This window comes from Chaetodon auriga, chromosome 24, assembly GCF_051107435.1.
Source record: "Chaetodon auriga isolate fChaAug3 chromosome 24, fChaAug3.hap1, whole genome shotgun sequence".
NCBI lineage: Eukaryota > Metazoa > Chordata > Actinopteri > Chaetodontiformes > Chaetodontidae > Chaetodon > Chaetodon auriga.
Window position 1 is genome coordinate 5,189,100 of NC_135097.1, and position 21,941 is coordinate 5,211,040.

Below are 21,941 nucleotides of genomic sequence, written 5' to 3' on the forward strand. Positions count from 1 at the left end.
ATTAGTATTATTACATTAAGAGAAGATTTTTTCAAATATAAATATTTTTAATTATGTTTTTCTCAATACAAAAATAATCATAAATGACATATTTTCAAAGGTTCAGAGATGAGTCAACAGTTCAGCTAATGAGTCAACCTGGGATTTTCAGAATTGTTGATTGTACGTGACCTGGACATGTTTATATGTCAGTAATACACTGGAAGAGACTCCAGGCCCTCCTTTGCTTTCACAAGTTACACACTAAAAATAGTATGAGATACCACCAACACCACCACCCCCAGTCTATTTTTAACACGTCAGCATGGACTTCAGTCATGTCATCCTAAAACACCATTTCACTCGCCAAATGTCTAAAGACGCCAAACAATGTAAATCTATATCTATTCAAAAACCAGCTAATGATTGTCTAATTTTAAACATATTGTGTACACAACAGATAGTGAGGTGCAATAAGAATTTGGCTCCTAACGTCCACACGAATAAACTCACAGAGACAGTTTTTTTTTTTTTTTTGCTTTAAAATGTGACAGAAAATCTTGTATTTTACCTAAACTGTTGTGTTAAACATGAACAAATACAGAATGCAATCATTTTCAAGTGTTCCTGAGCCCGTGTGATATCTTTTATCCAACATATGTTCACAAAGTGGTGAACCTCGCTCCATCCTCGCTTGTGAACTACTCAGCCTGTCCAGGATGATCCCTTCATACCCAATCATGATCTCTCACCTGCCACCATTGAACCTGTTTACCTGTGGAATGTGAAAAACAGTAGTTGATGTTGACATTTATATACTGCAAGAAAAAGAACAGAACATAAAAAAAGTGATTTCATAAATTTTATGCCTTAAATAATTACCCATAAAGAAAGGAAGTATCAGGAGGTCATGTAGGTGAAACTCCCTCTTCTGTAACACTTGATTGGGTGGGTTTCTTGAAAACAGAATATCTTGAGATCTAGCCGGCTGTAATAACAGAATGCTGTGTCTTTAATTTCAGATTTGCTTTGAAAAAAAAACCCAGTTTTCCTTTTGTGTGAGAAAAACAGGCTTTTCAGGCTCCACACTGAGGGACTTCTTTAGGTGGAAACTTCTCGCAGTGTATGATTCACAGTGCCAGAACCCAGCTATTATTAAACCTGCTCTATCGCCTCCTGCACCCCACATGCTCACAATGCCATTGTGCCCTGGTCAAAGTCACTCGTTACACCCACACTGGCAGAGGAATCACTGAGGTAGGTGTCTACGCAGAGTCTCTCTCCAAAATGAGATATTAACAAATTGTAAAAAGTGAAGACTTTGTTTACAACAGTTAAGCAGACTGTGTGCTGTATCCCATATCTGCAAGCAGGCAAACTGTAGAAACACTGAGTGCTTTGCAATCATTTCTTAATTTCAAAATTGGGTTTAACTCTTCATATACTGATCTCTATAACATGCAGGTAAAAGGGTGAAGTCTGAGTATTGCTAAACAGTGTGACTGACATGCTTGTAATCTCCTGTGGGAGCGTCCGTCATGATGACATTGTAAAAAGAAAACACCTCAGAGGTCACAAGGGCGATCAATGCGGGTCTGATGTCCTAATGTCAAAGTAAATGAGTGCAGTGACTATGTATGTGACACTTCTAGGAATGCAGCACACAGCGTTCCTCCCTTCCGTTCCCTTTTTCCTCATTTTGACTCTCCCTTTTTGTCCTTGCTTTCTTTGTACAAAGCACTCTCACAGGAAGTGTCTGGTCATGACAAACAAGTGGTGACCAAGTGACACAGCAAACCAATTACAGAGAGAAACAAAAAGAAGGAGGAACAGGAAGAGGTGGGGGAGGACGAGGAAAGTTAAGCAGATATGGATGATGCTGGGCAAAAAAGAAGACCAAGAACTCGCCTCCAAAACCACAAATGTGGTGTAGGTACAGAATTAAAGCGCATACCAGACTCTGAAGTCCATCACCCTCGTCACCATATCCGGTCATCTCTCTCCAAGGACCCAGGTCTGGTGTCCTACACCCTTCCTTCACACTCAGACGCCCTCTTCACTCGCCTGCATGGCCTTCAGGAGGAGGAACTACTCCTGGACTGCATTTTTCCCCTCCAAGGCAACTCCTTCAGAGCTCACAGACTTGTGCTGGCAGCTGCCAGTCAAACCCCTGATGCATTTTTTGACTCAAAACAAAAATCTGGGCTTGGATTGCAGGAAATCAGCCATAGTTTGACCCCAGCTGGGTTAAGGGTCATTCTGGACTTTGCGTACTGCAGGGACGTGGCTGTGGACTTGAGTAAAGAGGGGGTAATGGAGGAGGTGCTGAATGCTTGCAAATGTCTGGAGATGGAGAGGCTGATGCAAAGGTGCTTGTCAAAGGTCGCGATCTCTGCAGCCACAGAGAGAGAGAAGAGCTTGGCGATCATCAAGGACATGTGGGAGAGAGGTGTTGGCTGTGACGTCACAATACAAGCAGAGAGCGGAGAGAGATACTTGGGTAACCTTTTCAGGCATTTCTGGAGTAGTTTTGGTGAAAAAGCCTTCTACCTGTCTGTCCATGCCTTCTTGTTTATCTTGTTCTCATCTTTTATTTTCATCTGTCTGTTTCTTTATCCTTCCTTTATCACTCAGCACACCGTGTGGTGTTAGCAGCGGGTGGGGACTATTTCCGCGCACTGCTCTGTGGAGGGTTACGGGAGTCCACTGAGGACGTTGTGTGCCTGCGAGGCGTAGCATCCTGGGTCATTAAATCCATACTGGGCTTCATCTATACGGGTCAGCTCAGACTGGGCTGGAGCCAGATTTGGGAGCTCACAGATGCACTGTTTCAGTTCCAGCTGCAGGGGGCGCACTCGCTGTGCATCGACTTCCTGCAGGACAGAATGGATGAAAGCACCTGTCTGGATGTGCTGGTCCTGGCTGAGACCTATGGGCTGGTCCAGCTGGGGCAGGCTGCAGAGGAGTACATCCTAGCCCACTTCCAGTGCATCTCTACAGGGGAGAAGTTCAAGGATGTCCCCTATTCTCTCCTGGTCAAATTGCTTGAGAAGGACTCATTGTGTGTAGAGAGTGAGGTAGTATTTTTTTTACCTCCACAACTATCTGGGTTACAAAAAAAAAATGCACTTAAAAATTAAGTTAGAAGCAACACACATTTGCATTTTTGTATTGTTGATTTGTAAGAGCTTATTTGTGAACTTGTACAGTTTGATATTATGTGAATTTTTCATTCAGGCAGGTTTTCATATCATATCTCGTATGTAACTGTTGTATCATTTTTCCTGCTGGCCCTTTTACACAGGATTTGAAAATAATTTACTTTGGCGCCATCTAGTGGTTTATACATGAATGACACAGTGGCAGACAACAACTCCAGCATGAAATCAGAGGGTTGCTTTCATGTCACGACATGCAAAAAATGCACATAACATGAGAACCGGGATGTATTTTTTCCTTCAGTAAGGATGTAACTAATGACTGTGTGATCCTTGGAGCCCACATTACCATGTCTTATCTCAACATATACCGTATACCTGTAAAGTTACGCGAATTTCCCTTCCTCATACTTAGATAGTGGTGTTCAGGGCAGTAGTGAGCTGGGTGGAGGACGACCCTAAGGAGAGGCTACCTGTTCTGCCCGGCCTGCTCCACCATGTTCGTTTCACACTTCTCAGATACTCTGAGCTGCAGGAGGTCCTGAGCTGCCGCCTCCTTCGCAGGACCTCTGGGGCCAGAGGTACTCTGGAGCTACTCCATAGTCTCCTGGAGGGGGATTACAGAGGGCCTGAATGCCGACCTCGCACCCCAAACCAGGTATTTTTCTTAAAAATCTGATTATTGAGTTTAGGTGTAGAGACTTGTGTGAGTCAAAGAAATCTTTTAAATGTTTTCTACTTCTTTCGATGTTTCCAGTCTGTGGAAATCTACTTTATAATTGGGTTTCAGGTCCTGGTTCTGGTCTGTGGGGACACTGTCGATGATGATTTCATGAAGAGGGTTCCCAGCCAGACCTTGTGGTTCGCTCAGCAGTTCCATCGTGGACCCGATCTAATTAGAAGCATAGAGTGGAGGCCTTTCGCCAAGATCCCTGAACCGGCCCGGTTCAGACACTGCGTCTGTCTTCTCAACAACAAACTGTATGTCCTGGGAGGACGCAAGTACTACGGAGCGCTGGATATCCTCAAGTCTGCCTGGAGGTAGAGTGTGTGTGTGTGTGTGTGTGTGTGTGTGTGTGTGTGTGTGTGTGTGTGGCAAGTAGGATTGATAAAGGCCAGTAACAGAGCTGCTGGTTGTTTGTGCCAGTACCTCCAGATAATCCAAAAAAATTTGAAGTGTTCCACATCTTCATGCTAAAATGTGTTTTTTGTCTGGGTTGCAATGTCTCTAAAAGGGCAATGTGGCAATAATTAGACAATAAATTCTGTGCTAGGGCTGCAACTAACATATTTTCAATTAATCTACCTGCTATTTTCATTTCAGCTATGAACTGTTTGGCCCTGACATCTTCAGATCTGTTTTGTACGAACCAAAAAAAACCTCAGCTTAATACCTTAGAAGCCTAACTATCAACAAACAGACATTCGAGAAACTGGATCCAGTGATTTTTTTTGGTATTTTATGGCACAGACAAGTAGATTCATAACATACTTGAAAGGTTTCTATGACTATTGGACAATTTGCTCTACCTTCTATCAAACATGCCTGCACATTCGCTGTTCTTGTCTCCTGTGGGTGTGTTCTGTTTTCCTGGCCTGGGGAGGGGGCAGGGTTGACTCACCCAGAGTTGCAGGATGGAATCTGCATCATAAATGTGATGCAACATCCTCCTGCAAAGCTTGTGGCGATAGTTACCCTGGCTGATGGCCCCGCCTTTTTGATATGTGCAGTTCAGCGTTTCTTTTATGGGTAAAAGATATATAAGGTTCCCAACTTGTCCCACAGCTCAAAACCTAAGACCCTCAGGATCATCTCAGTGTGACACGACTCAACATCTCCACTGTTGATGCTGACCTCCCTCCAAACTACAAGACTTTTCATAACAGTAGAACAGTCATAATAAACAGTAGAATTTGTTTATTATGACTTCATTCTGATTTTATAGATAAGCTCCCTGATGTTTTTATAGCACCTGTCATGGTGGCTCATATCCAAAACAGGCCTTACAGCTCCATTGTGCAACATCTTACTTAATGTTTTGAAAGGACAGTTAAGTTTCAACACTGGACATTTCAGGGAGCTGTCGAGCTCAACGACAAAGCCAGAGATTAATCAAGCATCAGTCAAAGTGTTAAATGAAGATTCCTCACTATACACAGAAAAATGTCTGGAAATATTGCAATGAAGTTTTCTTTTCTTTTCAGAGTCCTGTTACCTGCTCTCAGTCAGCCTCTGTCCCTCTCTGTATAGGTTTGACTTGTCTCAGTGTAAATGGGAACGCCTACCTGACATGCTGTGCCAAAGGGACTACTTTTCTGGTGTGTGTCTGGACGGTAAGGTCTTCGCTCTGGGTGGTAACCGCGATGACAGCCAATACTTGGATGATGTGGAGTACTACAGTCCTGAGGAGAACACCTGGAGGTACAGTACAACACTGGAGGGCACGTTTGACACGTTTCCTGACTTGGATGGACAAGTCATACAGGCATGATCTAATATCACCGTGTTGGTGTGCCTACAACATCCTAATTGTTGCTCCAGGACCAACACTGCAGCTGATCAGTCACATTGTTGTGATGTCTTAGCTTTGCAACTTGGGGGAAAAAAATGGGAAAAATAAGAACATGGGAGATTGTAGCCTTTCTAACATGTTAATGTTGGGAGAAAAGGTCCATTTAAAGCCAAACCATGATATTTCCCCAAACCTAACCATGTAATTTTATCCCCAAAACTTGACAGGAAAACTATGAACATCTAAAGATAAGCCACTAAGTTCCACACAGGACACAAACCCCAGGATACAGGGAAACAAGGGCAAGACAGGGGCAGCCCAAACAGGCAAACAAAACCAACACAGAGAAGGTAAAAATCCCAAAACACAGGAAAGGGCTGCAACAGACTGAAGGAAAACACAAACTTAAAACCACTCGGGCTAATGGGGGGCAGGTGAAACAAATCAACAATCACAAAGGTGGGAAAACACGGGAAGTAAAGCAAAAGATGTCACATGAGGACAACTTTCAGTATAAAACAGGAAATAACTAACCTTTACGTGCCCCATTGGTGGCTTTTAACTTTGAGGCCAGAATGTTTGAGGAAGAGTGTTTAAAACAAGCACACGGTATGTATAATTTATCAGTTTCCTCTGATGCGGCACATAAAGTCGTTCTGCTCGTAGCTTTTGGTCTTCTCCCCTGCAGACAAGCTCACCCTCTGGACATCGCTGTCAGCGCCCACGCTGCAGCTGTCCTGAACGGCCAGATCTACATCTCCGGAGGCTGTGACTCCCATCATCGCTGCCTTCCCTCTATGTGGCACTACCATCCTTCCCGCGGCTGTTCCACCAGAGCGCCAATGACTGTGGGAGCGGGACGTGCCGGCCACGTCATGTTAGCCTTGGGGAGCGGGTTAGTGGTGGCTGGTGGGCTGCAGCCGCTCTGTGTGGGCTTTGGAGACCAACTCCTTTGTGAACTATATGACGCCGCTCATGACTCCTGGTCCTCCATCCCCGCCCTGCCTCGCCCTCATCTGTCACCAGGTGCAGCCGTGCTCGATGGGAGGTTATACGTGATGGGAGGGTCTTCAGCAAACACAGCAAGAGATACCCAGTGGGTGCATTGCTATGACCCCGTGGAGGGGCGCTGGGAAAACCTGGGGGCTATGCCGCACCCATACACAGATCTGGCAGCTTGTTCCCTGCCACTCCCTGATCTGTCTGATGCACATTGAAGGTTTTCATTTCTGCACTGGTTGATTTTGCTTCTGATTCAAGAAAATCCCAATAAATAAATCAAAGGTGAGAAACAGAACTCTGTTGAAGGAACTCTGATCCCTAGCAAGAGGTAAAGGTGCAACCAGGCGCTATGCCTGGACACTGAACAGGCAGAAGGTGGCTCAATGACAGCAGGGCAAGACCACCTTGGAAGAGTCTGAGATGGGACCAAGTTTGAGTAGTTTCAAGATTGAGTCAAGATAGAGCCCAAATAGAGACCAAAAACACTAAACAGTGCCCGTTGAGTGCTGTACTTACTTGGCTGGACAGCTAAAGTCAGCTGAAACTCACTATAAAGCTCCGTAAAGCTGAAGAGAGCTGCTGATTTAGCTGATAAATCTCTCTAGGTCCATCTGGGCGACCCCTGTCCCATCGTCACATTGTTTCATATTGTTCTTTGATGTATTCTTATAAAAATATCCCTTTTAGCCTCTTTAACTCAGAGGGGAACAGATTAAGGGGAACTCCACTGACTTTATACATCAAGGTAAGTTTACACGTCACGTGCAGCACTGTGAAAACAGCGGTCTTTTGTGGGTCTGAGGGGTCTTCATAGCTACACCCACCAAGGCTTGAAACGTATTTAGAACAAAAAACCTGCTATACAAACCAGAGGCGTGGAGTTTGAAAGATGTGGGCATGTCAGTTTGAACACCAGCAGAACCCCAAGGAGGAACTGACGTCAAATAAAATCAACCGACATCTGGCCAAAAGCTCAAAAAATTCCTAGAACGAGAAATAATTTTTAGCGTTTGACTTTGGTCGACCACTTCGATCTGAAGAAATGCTGAATGAGGTCACGCAGCCCACAACATTTGATCTTAAGCTTTGCACAACAGTTTTGTCCTATTTTTCTGTAATGCACTCCACTCACAAATGGCTTCCTGTCATCAGTACTGATAGTTAGATAGTTAGAACTGAGTGTGTGTGTGTGTGTGTGTGTGTGTGTGTGTGTGTGTGTGTTGCATGGGCGGATGTGAAGATAATAAAATAAACACTTTTGCAACCTTTCCGATTATTTTTCTTTGTAATCATTAAAGATTTTCTCCTTCGGCTGCTGCTTGACTCTTTATCTTCATGTATTTCCTATTCTATTAAATATGATGCCCTAAAAAGAACGATACTCGAAAGTCAGTCATCCGAGCAGGAGGTGTTTGGCCTTCAAGTTTACTTTTATTTCATCAAGTCCTGTATTTGTGGCACTGAGGAGAATCCCTCACCTGAATCACCTGTCACCTGTCAAAAAAAAAAAAAAAAAGTTTCTGGCTCTGTTTTTTGTTCTTGTGATTGAAAGTCACATAAATTTTGTTTGTTTTTTTATTTAGTCTTAGTTCTGCGTCAAATATCCTGTCCAGTTTTTATCAAATTAAGTCAGCCTTAATTTACTTGGTTAATGGAAACTGTTGACATTTAATTCATCATCAGATTATATTGAACATTTCAGTCTGTCAACATGAGCCATAACCTTTCATTTTTGTCGTGTCAGTCAGACTTATTCACGGAAAACACACTCATTTAAGACTGAAGCGTCTCCTGCTGCTTTAGATTAAGTTGTAATCTATCTGAAACATCAGCGTTTCCCAACAGATTCACGTCAGACATCAGACATCAGACATCCCCATCTTTTCTCATCTTTTCTTGTCAACAAGGTGTTAATGCAGTCTGAAAAGTCGGAGGTTGATGAATAGATTTCATTAACCAAATGAATGATAACCCAAATAGTGTGACTCATCTCCCGAGTCACATAAGGTTACCGATTCATCCATGAGAGCCGAAGATTAAACAGAGTAGAAAGGAAATGAGGAGCGATTCTCTTGTCCATGACATCAAAATATCAGATCCATTGCCGCAATGTTAGAAAAAGTAGTATAATTTATCTATTTATTAAAGAAGACTTTCCTGCCCAGCTGCTTCTTCCCTCACTAGTCTAAAGTTAACACTCTTTAGAAATTTCACTGCAGTGCCACTGAAAAACAGGACTCAAAAAGAGACATTAGACCATTTTTTATCCAAACATCAGAGGCAGAGCAGCTTTGAAATCATCTTACTGGTCCTGCAAGAGTTAACAATCAAGATCCCAATGGAAACAAATCTCACATGTTTATGAAAAATGTGCCCGCCGGGTCTGAAAAAACAAGTCCAACATGAGCGATGAATTCAACATGACATCAGGTTGAACAAAGAGCCAACGGCTGCAAAGTTCTTCCATCCAAGTCAAACTCGCAGCGTTTTACCTTTGTTTCCCATTAACAAGAAGAGACACTTGTAACTCACTAGACTGCATTATAGAAGATCTGCAGCCTTTGCAGCTCATTTAAAAATGGAAGAAATGAACACGAACTGGCTCTTCTAATTCAGAACTGTGAACGGAGCGTGAACTAGCTCATTTTAACGTCTGTGACCTGAACTTTGAGTTAGCTCTTGTGGAGTGTGAACTTGAACGACACTGATTGTAATCTCCTCATTTTTAGCAAGTAAATGCACTTGTGGCCGTCCTCAGCAGTCAGATTAGAGCTGTTTCGGAATTGGTTTTGATTGTTATCATGCAAACCTGAAAGCATTAGAAACACCACCGGGTGCTGTTTCCAGAAGTCAAGAAGGAACCTCCAAGCCAGACATTTAGCATCGTATTTGACGGCCTGTAACAACAAAATGACGGTGGACTGTGGACAGTGCGTGCTGATCTCTTCAGATGAAGGTTTTTACATGTGAGACCAGTTTAAACTGCTGTTAATCCACCAGTCTATAAAGACGTGATTGATGGGGAAAGCTCAGCTCTGAGGGACATTTTGTCATCATGCTCTGATACACTTGTGTCACCGCGATGTCCTCATTCAGGATTTCTTGATATTAATTTAAACATGAGTCATGTTTGCTGTGACTGTTCCCTTTTTGCCTTTCTTTCACTCTTACTGACAGGAAAGTTAAGGGTGGCCCTGAATCTTAATGGAGATTAACTGCATGACATGTCGTAATTGTTACGAAATAGTGAATGACATACTATACTCTTGTGCGTGAGAGGAAGGATATTTTGGCGAAATGTTCCTTTTGCAAAGATCTGTTTGTGCTGAACATTGCATGTGTAAGAACAACATAATTTCACACATCTGCGACTCTGACAGTGTTTTTCTGGACCTCTGATGAAAAATACACAGCAGCAGAAATTCAATATTAAAAAAAAATTTTATTAACAAATTTTGTCTTTTGTTTTTTGACTACAAATGTCCATACATTTTACTTTAAAATAAAAAAAAACACAGCCTTTCCCACATATTCAAAAAATATGTGATAATTTACATAACTTACATAATGCAGACAAATTACTGTTGTGCGAATGAAGTCACTGCCTTACAAAGTCAAAGTCAAAGTTACATTTTAGGCTTATAACAATAAAGGTGGTGGTTTGAAGTCATCTACGACATACAAACGAATGATAACGAATTTGTACATTTCTGGACCAACAATGCAAGTAAGAATGTGTTTTGGGTGATGAAATTTCATGGTAATCCATTCAACAGTCGCTGAGATATTTCCACATTTCAGTCTGGATCAAAGCGGTGGATTGACCGACCCACAGACCAACATTTCCATCTTTAGAGCCATGCGGCTAGCATTGCTTAAATCTGCAGTCATTTTCCTTTTTGATATAGACAATTAAATAGATATAAAAAGTACAGTTTCCAAAAAGCTTTGTCAAACAAGCGAGAGCCCTCTTCTTCTTGCCATGACTGAGTAACATTTCCAGGAATTTGTTCCTCGACTAACAATGAGATGGAGATTCTGTTGACACTACAGTGATTTTATCACTGGAGAGGCAAAGTTTCGTGTCTAATTTGATAAAAGTCGTGGATATACTTCATTCGGAAAGGTAGTCCAAGGGAGACAGCTTGGGTTTGGAGCATGGCTACAATGCTACTCTAACTGGTCAAGACTGGCCAGAGTCTTGAGCTCAGGTTCGTGGAGCTGTTTGCCCGCCTCACTGCTGCTTCGCTCCTTGTTCTTGCTTTTGAAAGGCCTCCCCAGTTTGGCCGACAGCGTGTGCAACGCGGAGCTCTCGTCCGGTGAAGAGCCGCTGCGACCGCTACGGGTGAAGGTGGACGTGGTCCTGCTCTCTGAGTTGGTGCCCTCAAAGAGCTTGCCCATGAAGCTGAGGCCAGCCTGGCGGATGTGGGAGCTCCCAGCGAACACGTAGAGAATGGGGTTGACGGCGCTGCTGAAGTAAGCAAAGGCTGTGACATTTGGACGGGCTGTGCGGGCAGCCTTGAGCACTGAAGGACTGCCCTGCAAGAGACCAACCACCTGGAGCAGGGAGAGGGGGAAAGGGACACATTAAATACCATGAACAAAGGGAGGAAATATGCCCATTATTCTTATCAAGCAAGCAAAGAAAACGGATATTTTTAAGTGCATGGCATGAAATTTATGAAAAAAAAAAAAAAAATGACTGAGAATGATTGAAAGTTATTGCTGACCCATTTTATTCCTTATAGCATTATCTTAGTCAGACTGTCCGAAACAGCTGCTTTCTCTTACCTGTGAGAGGTTTTGTACCTAATATGTGATCTGGGCCGGCATACATTCAAGATAATAATGGTGACTTTATCGTTTTGTTGTTTCATTTTACACCCAAAAATCTAAATCTAATCTAAAAAAAACACTACATGTCTGTCTGAATACACATTTTTAACACCTAATGGAATCTGTAGTAATTAAATCACCCTCTGATCCTTTCAACAAAAAGTTTGACAAAATCACCTCCATGATGTTGATGATGTGATAGGGCAGCCAGAATGCTGCAAAGGCGCAGATGATGATCAGGATGAGGCGGCTGCCTTGTCCTCTGCGATGGAACTTGGCGTTTTGCAGACGGCAGATGACGCAGGTGTAACAGGTGTTGATGAGGGAGAAAGGCAGCAGGCAGCCCATGATGGTCTCGAACAGGTACTGGAAGACCTGGTGACCCACGCTCTGCCAGTGGTACGGGATACAGAAGCTCAAGGTGACATTGTTTGGTAGCGTCTTCTTCAGATTACTGCCAGAGAGGAAAAAAAAATATATACAAGTAGAAAGTTAGAGTGGCTCCAAATATAGTATATTTGGACATAGCCAAAGACTGTTGAGTGAAGTCTGTAAGAAAATGGAAATAACAATTGAATCAGTTAATTTGACTTATAGCAGATACACAAACATTTCTTTCTGTGCAAATACTGTCAGTTGAAAGAAAGCCAAAAAATTCCTAACCACTAAGCAGCCTTAAACGACTTAAGAGTGCACAGAAATATATACATAAGGCACAAAAGAGGAGACATAAGGGCAGCACCCTCTTCAAAGCTGCCACTCTCCGTTTTCGCACTTTGCACAATCCTCACGCAAACTCCAAACTTCCTGCGGGCCTTGACTGGCTTTACTTGGAAGTGAAATGTATTAAACCACACCTACGTCAAACTATTTGCCAGTGTGCTGAATCAGCTTTTTTTTGGCCGAACTGTGATTAATCATCAGCGCCTTAAAACATAGGCCACCTAACGCGTTGTTGGGTAGAATAAAAAGGCATACCTTTCTGCAATCTATAACTTAATTCACTTGACGTCACCTCAGTTCCCTTCATGGGAAACACACCATGCAGCTGCCATTAAACAATAAACTGTGCAAACTTAAGAAATGTAATAAGTCCAGAGGTACAAAGAAAAGTCTGCCTCACCTGCGGTAGAAAGGCATCGGCAGCGCCAGGATGAACGCCAACACCCAGACTCCCAGCAAGAGAACCAGCAAGGAGCGCTTGGTTCTCATTCTCTGGGACAGAAAAGGCCTCGTCACAGCCAACCAGCGGTCCATGCTCATCAGGCAGATGAGGTAAATGGACACGTACATGTTCACGGCAGACAGGTAATGCACCAGTTTGCATGCTGCCGAGCCAAACTCCCAGCCCCGGCCTCCAGCCAGGTAACGCAGGAAAAGAGGGGAGCTGAGCAGCAGGAAAGCGTCCGCCACAGCCAGATTCAGCACCAGCAAACAGGTCACTGAGCGCTTCTTCACCCGGCAGAGCACCGACCAAACCACAAACAGGTTCCCAGGGAAGCCCAGCAAAAGCGCCACGGTCAGGATGGCAATGCCGACCTGGGCTGAAACACTGATGGGCAGAGAAGAGGAGGCAGGGGAGGACTGCTGGGAGGTGGTGGTCATATTGGATGCCATCAGGAAAGCTTCTGAAGAATCAGTTTGGCTTTGACAGCTGTGAAAATGACAGAATATTTCAAAGAACAGACGGGCAGGAAACAGGATATGTTGCATTCAGGTTAGTGAGATGTGGATGTGTCTAAACGCTGCAAAACTTTCACAATATCTTTTTTCTTATCTTTTCTTAGTGTTTTGAAATGTGGTAGCAGACAGCAGCAGAGGTGCCTGTAACTATCCGACAAGAATCAGAGAGGTCAAAGGTCATGGGCTGCTTCTGTAGACATGTCCGAATTGATAAGGTATCACTTTATATGTTCCTTACCACATGGTAACCACATGAACCGTTTATTGCATAAGAGCTATGTGCAGCAAACAAATGGCAAATTACAGAAAAGCTCTTTTTTTTTTTTTTTTTAGCTCATTTTCAGGTCAAAATGTCAGAGTTTTGGGACATTTGGGACACTAAAGGCGTTGAATGAATCAGGCAATCAGTTATTAGAATTAAGGTAACAATTCTGTTTTATACCACAGAAAGACTAAGGAGCAGTAAAGATCAGCTTTACTTTAATCTTCAAGCTTTAATCTTCGGCTCGCTAAACACACCTGTTCCACATAAAGCTGCAGTATTTGTGTTACAAAGCAAAACATCATTCACAGTCAGTCGACTTTATGCTGAGATCTGAGGTCCTTCTCCTCTACAAGACAAGAAATTTAAACATCATTGTCAAACTCTACGATCACCAGACAAATATCTAACATGAGAGTATTTTAAAGAGCTGAATTAATAAAACTCAGATACGGACCTTCAACTGCGGATCTCCTCTTTAAAGCCACGCGATAAGTCCACTCCAAAAATGTGCAACCTTCTATCTGTTTCACCGCTTGCCTGATCTACTGCGAGCTCCCAGGCTTCTGTCTGTGCTTTGACTGTGTGTGGAGAGAAAAAACCAAAAATTCTATATATTGAGTAAGAGGAGTCATGTGAGGGGAAATCCAGGAGCACAGGAAGCCTGACTGAGCTCACTGGGTTCCGATGTAGCAACCCTCTGCCCATTTTATTCTGCAATTGCTGATTGGTGCATTAAATACAACATGATAGAATAATGCATGAAAAATGATACAAAACTGTTTGTGGAGAAGCATTTGCTTTGCAGTCATGTGAAAAACAGACGCCACGAAAGTGAAACTTAAGCTAGAGCTGCTTCATAGTGTGAAATATTTCAGACAAATTTAATGTCAAAGAGCTGCAGCAACAATACAGCTAACTGGCACAAAAATGAAATGCCTCACCGTGGAAACATTTGTCAAACTGGTGCCATTATTGTAAAGAAAGTGCAGGATTGAACAGCACAAGAGCCCGTCATGACGGTGAATAAGTGAGGGGGTGAATATTCCTGGAAACTCTGGATCTTGTTGATACATGAGCTTGAAATCATACCTCTATCGTACGCATTGTTTGCACTCTTGCATCACACATTTTGGCAGATTTACAGGCTATTCCTCTTTCCACATCCCCCATCTTTCTCAAGGGGGACAAGACGTATCGAGTTGCATAACAAGGTTGTGATGTGCAGGAAACGGTGCTTTACATCATTTTGTATTTTTCTGTATTTCATTTTTTTGACAGAGTGCATACTCAGAGGGAAATATTAACCCAGTCCAGTTAAGGGTTTTCTCTTTAAAGCTGCACTAAATAATATTTTTATATTAAAATGGATCAAACCCCTATGCGTAATGTGAAACGGACTAATCATTCTCATCCAGCTTAGAAAGCAACTGTTTTCAGCATTGAAAGTGCCGATAAACCCTCTACTTGCCCAGCACCAAACAGCAGACAGACAAGGTTAATGACTAGCTGGTGAACACTGTGGAGCATTTATTCGTTTAAGAGCCATATATATCCCTCAGGAGTTGACTGAGACCAAAACAGAGCTAAAGATGGGGGTGATTATAGGAACTGCATTCATCGGGTGGCCAAAAACATGACTGCAAATGAATGCTAGCAGTGCTGTCTGTCTGCTGGATGTGCAAACTGACAACTGTTCAATAACACATTCACTGTAACAACTTAATAGGGTGATGTTAGTCAAGTAGCAATGTTGCATTTACAGCATGTTCTGCTCCCCCAAGTGGCCAAGTGACATACCAAACAATGCAAGAGATGACGCAAACACATCAGTGTGAATATTGAAGAAAGTCAAGTACCTCCATTGAACTCTCAGTTCCTACTCGTGTGCTTTCAAGCATCAGTAAAACATTTGGAACAAAATGGCAGAGAAAAGTCTTGCAAAAACAAATATTAAAGTTACAATAACAACCTACAGTACACATACAGTAAACATGAGGCACCACCTCTCTTCGAGGGGCGTATCTTGAATTAAAAAGGGTCTTTGCGGTGGTGAAGAGTGTGACCGTCCTGGATAATTCTCCACAGTCTTTTCCTTGTGAAATAGTTCAGAGCATGTTGTTTTGCGGTTTGAGCACCATCTCAAACACAATAATGTCACTTCAGGATGCATCGAGTGACAAGCTGCTCCCAGGTCAGTTACATCCCTTTGTGGCAGTCTCACATGGAAGAAAGATTCCTGCTGCTGAGCCACCTGTGCACGATGAACCCTTATTTTTTTTGTTCCAAATTATGGACGTTTTTGTGACTGGACGGACATTTGAAGGCCTGAGAGGCTCAATTTTCACACCAGCTTCAAGCCTACTGCATCTTACCGTTCTTCACTGGTTTAGCATTAGAGCTTGAGTTGGTAACACGACTGGATCTTTATCCCTTTAGCATGACGGCATCTGCCTCTTTGTCTTTGTCGCGGCTGTTCTGGCTGTTTTGTCGGCTCTTCCTGTTAGCTGAGTCCAGCCCTGTGCCCTCAAACAAGCGGGCCATGAATGCCAGCCCCTCTCTCCGGATGTAAGACTTTCCTGCAAAGAAGTACAGGACTGGGTTGGCACAGCTGCTGATGAAGGCTATGGAGGAGGTGACAGCACGGCTCCTGTGCCATATCTTATCCAACCTGGTGGGTGAGGAAGTGAGCAGAGCATTTAATTAGACACAAATGACAGAAAAAAAACACTTTCAACTTGTTTGATATTTATCAGAATCTACAAAAAAGGATCACAGACTGGTCTTGTCTGGGTTTTCAACCTGCTTGGAAACATTTGGCATAATGTCAGTACACGACTCAAAAATATGTAACATAGATCAAGTTGTTTTTCACTATTTTAATGTGTGAATGATTCATATCGAGCATGCTCCTGACTCATTTCTCCCCTCGTGTTTGAATTAGCTATAAAAATAAAATGCACGCAAATTGTTGTGTCATCACTTACAATGCTTTCACTGAACCGTCTGGACACAAGGCCCATGTAACCTGAGAACGAGACAAAACAGATTAGCTAACAACAGTGAAGCTCAGCATCTCTTCACAGTTCTGGAAATAATATCAAACCTGAATACTTGGTGAATACATGAAGCTGCAGTCATCACACTTGAAAGAAGGTGTTACTTGTAAAAACAGGATGTGTGACATACTTGCACCATGTTGATGACGTGGTAAGGCAACCAAAACAGGCAGAAAGTCAACACGATGGCCAGGATGAGCTTCTCACTACGAATGCGACGGCCGAACTTGGTCTTCCGGATCCGCCGTAAGATGCATATGTAGCTGACTACAATGACCCCGTAGGGAATTAAAAACCCCAACACGAGCTCCAGCGTGTACTGGAGGACCACCTGTGCAGGGGAGATGAGCAAAAACAGAATTTATTCATATCGTGCATTACGTGAAATCACACGATTCATGAAGCCAGTCTTACTTATTATTACGTATACAATACGAACTTCATATACGTCTGCTGTCCTGACATCTCCACTCAGGCAGTTTAAAGGTGCAACGTGTAAGATATGACCAGAATTTTAGTTTAAAACATAAAAAAAGAAAGAACTTTATTAACCAAACGGAAGTAATTAAACCTCTAAGACATTCAACCCCCCAGTAGTTTCAGCTGGGAGATGTATGCAAGCGGCTAGTTTGCTGCATTTCAAAACCTGTTTTTTTTTAAGCTTTGTTTGTCTAAAAATGAACACAATAATGTCCAGAAATGAAATGTTCTCATTAAAGAAAAATAAAGCCGTGTATCTTCTGAATTCAGGTTCATCTATCCACCAACTGAAGATGAGCTTAACTGCCAAGTTAACTCACCATAAATCTCACTTCATTCAAACTCGACACAAACAAAATAAAAATCAACAGAGCTGTCTAGTCTCTGGTAACTCCGGTTTGGTCAAAATTAACCCTTAAATCAGAGTTTAATGTGAAGATATTCTTGCTCCACACGTTGCTGATGCTCGTGTGCACAGTGTAAACACCAACGGTCCCCGAGGCCCACTGGCTGCATGGCTAACTGTCCTAACTAGCTAACAGCAGCTTCTTACACATCTCACACATTAACACATGTAACCACCAGTGACTTTCAAAGTGTTGTTGAAGTGGATGACTAAGGGGGAAAAAACAACAAAACACTGAGGTTAACCACCGATGAGTGCAGATGACTCAGTTTAAATTTTGTTTGCAATCCCCTAATGATTGTGTATCAACACATCTGTTGATGACCTTGATTCATTTCTCTATTAGTCAGCTCACAAACTTAGAGGATTGTTGGTGGAGTCCAAACTGATAACATGAAGATAATCAGGTTTTGGTTGACTCACGTGACTATTTTCATCATGGAATGAATCGCACACCCAAGTATTCCTCCTGTGCTCCAGTCTCCTGAAGATCATCGCAGGAACAGAGGCGACCATCACCAGCACCCACACCACCGCCAGCACCCGCAACACGGTCCTCCGGCCGGTGATAAGACTGAGGCGCTGCGGCCACAGCACCGCCACCAGCCTGTAGACGCTCATGAGCATGATGAGCTGGATGGAGGCGTACATGTTGAGCAGACACAGGTAGAAGAGGACCTTACACATCACATTCCCAAACACCCACTTCTTCATAACCAGGTAGACGATGAAGAACGGGGTGAGAGCCATCAGGGAGCCGTCGGCGAAAGCTAGGTTGAGGATGAGAAGGGTGGTGACGGACTGCTTTCGGGCGCGTGCCATGATGCTCCAGATGATGAAGAGGTTTCCAGGGAAGCCCAGTAGAAAGACGAGGCTCAGGATGAGGGCACCCATAGTGGTTGCAGTCGGGTTATCCACAATGGTCTCATTAACTGCGGCGGAGGATGTGTTAGCCTGGGCCATTTTTGTCACCTGCCGAAGAGATGCCATTGGTCAACAATTTTCATCAAAGGTTTGGCTCTCGATTTAACTGTTCCTTTTAAGGCACATAGAATACAAAGAGAAAAGCTCCATTATATAAACACTAACAAAGCAAATCTCAAAATTGTAACTAGAATAAAAAGTAACCAGAATATGGCGCAATTTCTGTCCTGACACCCACCTACTGCATTACCAAGCGACTTTTAGAGATATTCCGACTAATAAATAGCCTCACCTCTGACTCCTACTCCATGTTTTATCTGGCACAGGCCTCAGTGTGAAAATGCAAGCATGTATTTCTTCAGGAAAGCGTGGGAGTGTGGCGCAAGTGTAACAGGTTTTAACGGGGATTCTTAATTCCTGAACGACGAGACCAGACACGAGTGGAGAGCAACAGTCACTGTGCTGCTGATAGTAATTTGGTGATGATTCAGTCTCATATTGTAGAACCATTCGAACACAAAAGCAATTTAAAGTGTTTTAAATAATATTTGAATATTTAGAAATATAATCGAGAGAAAAGGTTTGATCAATTAAGGTACAATAAAAATAATAGACAGGAAATACACACAATATCACCAAAAGTACCTTTACAAAATGAACCCTGGCTCATGTAGCGTTTATTTCAATTCACATGAGTATTTAAACTGACACCGTGTTGAACTCTGTCAAAATGAGAGAATAAATTATCTAAAACTCCCACTTTCTATAGAGAGAGCACAAAACTGCTCTGCATTGACCTTTGACCAATTATTTATTATAAACATTTAGTCAAAATGGCTATAATTTAATGGTTTGATTCTGCAAATTGCCTTTTTACTTTGAACACCCACAGCTGAAAATAGTACCCAAACAAAGGAACTTTTTACCCATGTCTGAGTGTCGCTTATTAAAAATAAAGAGCCCAGATTTAACTCTTTAATAGAATCAAGTGGACTTCGGGATGTGCGCAACAGACCGACTGGGCCATCAGAAATGTATTGAGGGACAGACTGGTTGAGGTCTTTTTATGGGATTTGCTGATAACAATAAGAAAAATGTAAAATATCAGCAGCCTTATCCTTTAATACATTTGTAGAGTAGCAGTAGCACTTTGTATGGCTACAAATAGCAGATACCTTTCAGAGGTTATACATCAGATAATGCTCTCGTATGCATCCTATAGGCCAGGCAGCATATTTACTATAGCTACTTCATGTTAGATGTTTTAAAAAGTAACATGCTGTCACTTGTTCGACATATCTTTGCTATTAGCTATCAGAGCACGCCCTTCACTGCCGACAGTCAAACTCTGCAGCATCAGTGCTCTTGTGCATATAATCAATTATTCACTCTCACATCTACGAAGCAAACCTGTTCCATATTTCCCAGCAACTTGTAATTATGGATTATTGCAGTGTAAATCAGTGTGTAATTGGCTGCAGTGGTGAGCCAAGGCACACAAGGTGATATAACAGAGGCGAGCTCTGAGTCACTTGTTGGCTTTTGGAGACATTTCGTTTTAGTCCTTCTCATGCTGTGCGTTAAAAAAGACGCTCTAGGCATTTCATTTGTGTCACCTCTGAGGGGGTGGGACCTCAGTCCTTCCTTCAAAAAACATGTTTTTTTATGAATGAGAAAGGTACGTTAATCAATTCATCTAGGTATTTGACACATAGTTTCTAATGACACACTGAATGACAGATGATTTAAAATTAAGTGAATTCATTTATAGACCACAAGTAAGAATAACAGAAATGTGCAAAAAGTAGATGGAAATTATTATCAGACAAGCAAAAGACCATAAAGGCCATTAGATGTACTCACACTATTCAAAGAATAAATAAAAGATGAAAAAAAGGTGCTAATTTTTATGCCTGTGATGTAATTTAAAAATCTTTTCCTCCACCACAGATGTACCTGCAACAGTTTTTTTTTTTTTTTTTTTTTAGATCAAATACTGCAGGATAAAAGCATTTCAACATCTCCAGGTTTCCACAGAAGAGAGAGACAAAGAAGCGCAGCCACATGGCCTCTGTGTTTACCGAAAGCCGGTCAAACCGCATTGACAGTGGCATCAAAGCAGCAGCAGCAGCAGCAGCAGCAGCCGGTGAAACTGTGTCGCATTGTGCAACGACTCAGCAATGTGACACTACACTGACTGTAACCACGGAGCTGGTGTCATCGTCATGCCAAGTCTTTTCTGCTTCCACTGCTCCTGCGAGTGCTGGTGTTTGGTTTTTAACCTTTTATTTCCCTACAATGCAGACAATGAATATTTGCCTTCTTCCCTTATTTTGTTCCTTTTTATTATCATTTGTACAAACAGAGCTCCCTGTTAAACAAGTCACCACATCACAGACCGTAAAACCTGACTCAAAAGGTGTGTTTGTGTGTACTATGACTCACGCACATACTTACTAAAAACACACCTGTTCCACCTACAAAGAAACATCATACATGCACACACTGTACAACACATAGATTCAGAGCACGGCACAGATTTGGAAGCACAACTTGGCATGTTGTTCATAATTATATCACTGGTTTCATTACTTTTTTCTAAAAAATATATATATACAGCAGAAAAAGAACTCCTGTAAAATCCTGAACAAGACAAGGAAAGCTGCCGGTTTCCCCTCCGACGGTGGCAGTCACTACGGTTGACTGCAGTGATTTGCTGGCACATGTAACCACAGTGTTGTCAGTGACAGAAACCAACACAGACTCATGACTGAGAGGCAAGAAAATGAAAAAGACTCACCAGCTCATCGGCTGTAAATCCCAACAGAAGCAAGAAGGCACCCAGAGCTGGAAAAGAAGTCTGAATCTGTTGTGAATGTTATATTTTCTTCCTTTTCTTCTTACACTTTCTTCTTCCCACGTTTTCCCCCCACCCACTCTCTCTCTCTCTCTCTCTCTCTCTCGCTCTGTCGCTCTCCATTGATTGATATGTCATGCTTGCTGTAACATGTAGCGTAGTGAGAAGGGAAGGTGTGTCCCCCTTTACCTGGCAGGCCTCTGCCCTGGCAGTCTGTCAACATCCTCAAATGTCTGAGCGAGGAATTCCATCTGTGCGCTGTCAGCTTAAAGGGTTAGGGCTGCTCACGCCTGTTGCATCCAAGTGGCAGCTGATATTTTAAACGATATCTTCAACGTAGCACATAAAAAACAAATTGCACAACACGGCTAAAAGTATGTGGACGCCGACATATTCAGGAGATACGTGATTGCTGAGGACATCATTCTTAAACCATGAATCTTCAGTTTTAAAGAGGAGGAACCTGGCTGGAAGGATTTGATCCCATTCAGCCGCAAGAGCATCAGGTCAAGTACCGATGACGGGCAACCAGGCTCGTCTCACTAATTCGTCCTCACACCTAAATGACATATGACCGTTGTACCGGTGTACTGGACCTTCGTCATCATGCGGTTAACGTTCTGAAACTGTTGTGAGTCGACTAAGTTTGGACTCCTAAAAGACTTGGTTAGCTTTAGGAACTGGGGTTAGCATAAGTACATGAGTTACAAATAAGTCAAAGCTACGTTTGGTTTCACATGCAACACGAACAGTCATCACCTCCCTACATGGACTTTGTCGGT

The 21,941-nt window shown here is 42.7% G+C and overlaps 3 protein-coding genes across 4 annotated transcripts; 1 reads left to right on the forward strand and 2 right to left on the reverse strand.

The window, feature by feature from the left end:
* The first annotated feature begins 1,848 nt into the window (after positions 1 to 1,848).
* Positions 1,849 to 6,867, forward strand: LOC143317447 (kelch-like protein 33). The gene is made up of 6 exons (XM_076725603.1): positions 1,849 to 2,479; positions 2,614 to 3,056; positions 3,553 to 3,795; positions 3,928 to 4,178; positions 5,389 to 5,559; positions 6,339 to 6,867. The coding sequence occupies exons 1-6, from the start codon at positions 1,849 to 1,851 to the stop codon at positions 6,865 to 6,867; spliced, it is 2,268 nt and encodes a 755-aa protein (XP_076581718.1).
* A 3,276-nt stretch (positions 6,868 to 10,143) lies between these two features.
* Positions 10,144 to 14,027, reverse strand: ltb4r (leukotriene B4 receptor). 2 transcript variants are annotated; one of them, XM_076724498.1, is made up of 4 exons: positions 13,891 to 14,027; positions 12,612 to 13,142; positions 11,666 to 11,942; positions 10,144 to 11,209 (listed from the first exon to the last, which is right to left on the reverse strand). In XM_076724498.1, exons 2-4 carry the CDS (start codon positions 13,103 to 13,105, stop codon positions 10,823 to 10,825), a joined length of 1,158 nt encoding a protein of 385 aa, XP_076580613.1. In that variant the 5' UTR covers positions 13,106 to 13,142; positions 13,891 to 14,027; the 3' UTR covers positions 10,144 to 10,822. The 2 variants fall into 2 exon arrangements, with proteins under 2 accessions (XP_076580613.1, XP_076580612.1); XM_076724497.1 differs by having other exon boundaries at positions 12,612 to 13,782.
* An 887-nt stretch (positions 14,028 to 14,914) lies between these two features.
* LOC143316811 (leukotriene B4 receptor 1-like) lies at positions 14,915 to 21,165 on the reverse strand. Its single transcript, XM_076724509.1, has 5 exons — positions 21,103 to 21,165; positions 17,802 to 18,350; positions 16,623 to 16,823; positions 16,421 to 16,461; positions 14,915 to 16,104 (listed from the first exon to the last, which is right to left on the reverse strand). Exons 2-5 carry the CDS (start codon positions 18,339 to 18,341, stop codon positions 15,861 to 15,863), a joined length of 1,026 nt encoding a protein of 341 aa, XP_076580624.1. The 5' UTR covers positions 18,342 to 18,350; positions 21,103 to 21,165; the 3' UTR covers positions 14,915 to 15,860.
* Between the last annotated feature and the right edge of the window lie 776 nt (positions 21,166 to 21,941).

Coding starts and splice junctions, on each gene's coding strand:
- LOC143316811 (XM_076724509.1), bottom strand. CDS start 18,341: ATGGCCCAGGCTAACACATCCTCCGCCGCAGTTAATGAGACCATTGTG. Junction 16,824..17,801: donor TCCATGATGAAAATAGTCAC/GTGAGTCAACCA, acceptor TCCCCTGCACAG/GTGGTCCTCCAGTACACGCT. Junction 16,105..16,420: donor GACGGTTCAGTGAAAGCATT/GTAAGTGATGAC, acceptor CTCACCCACCAG/GTTGGATAAGATATGGCACA.
- ltb4r (XM_076724497.1), bottom strand. CDS start 13,201: ATGCAACATATCCTGTTTCCTGCCCGTCTGTTCTTTGAAATATTCTGT. Junction 11,943..12,611: donor CCGATGCCTTTCTACCGCAG/GTGAGGCAGACT, acceptor CCTCTCTGGCAG/TAATCTGAAGAAGACGCTAC. Junction 11,210..11,665: donor ACATCATCAACATCATGGAG/GTGATTTTGTCA, acceptor TCCCTGCTCCAG/GTGGTTGGTCTCTTGCAGGG.
- LOC143317447 (XM_076725603.1), top strand. CDS start 1,849: ATGGATGATGCTGGGCAAAAAAGAAGACCAAGAACTCGCCTCCAAAAC. Junction 2,480..2,613: donor GAGCGGAGAGAGATACTTGG/GTAACCTTTTCA, acceptor TTTATCACTCAG/CACACCGTGTGGTGTTAGCA. Junction 4,179..5,388: donor ATCCTCAAGTCTGCCTGGAG/GTAGAGTGTGTG, acceptor CTCTCTGTATAG/GTTTGACTTGTCTCAGTGTA.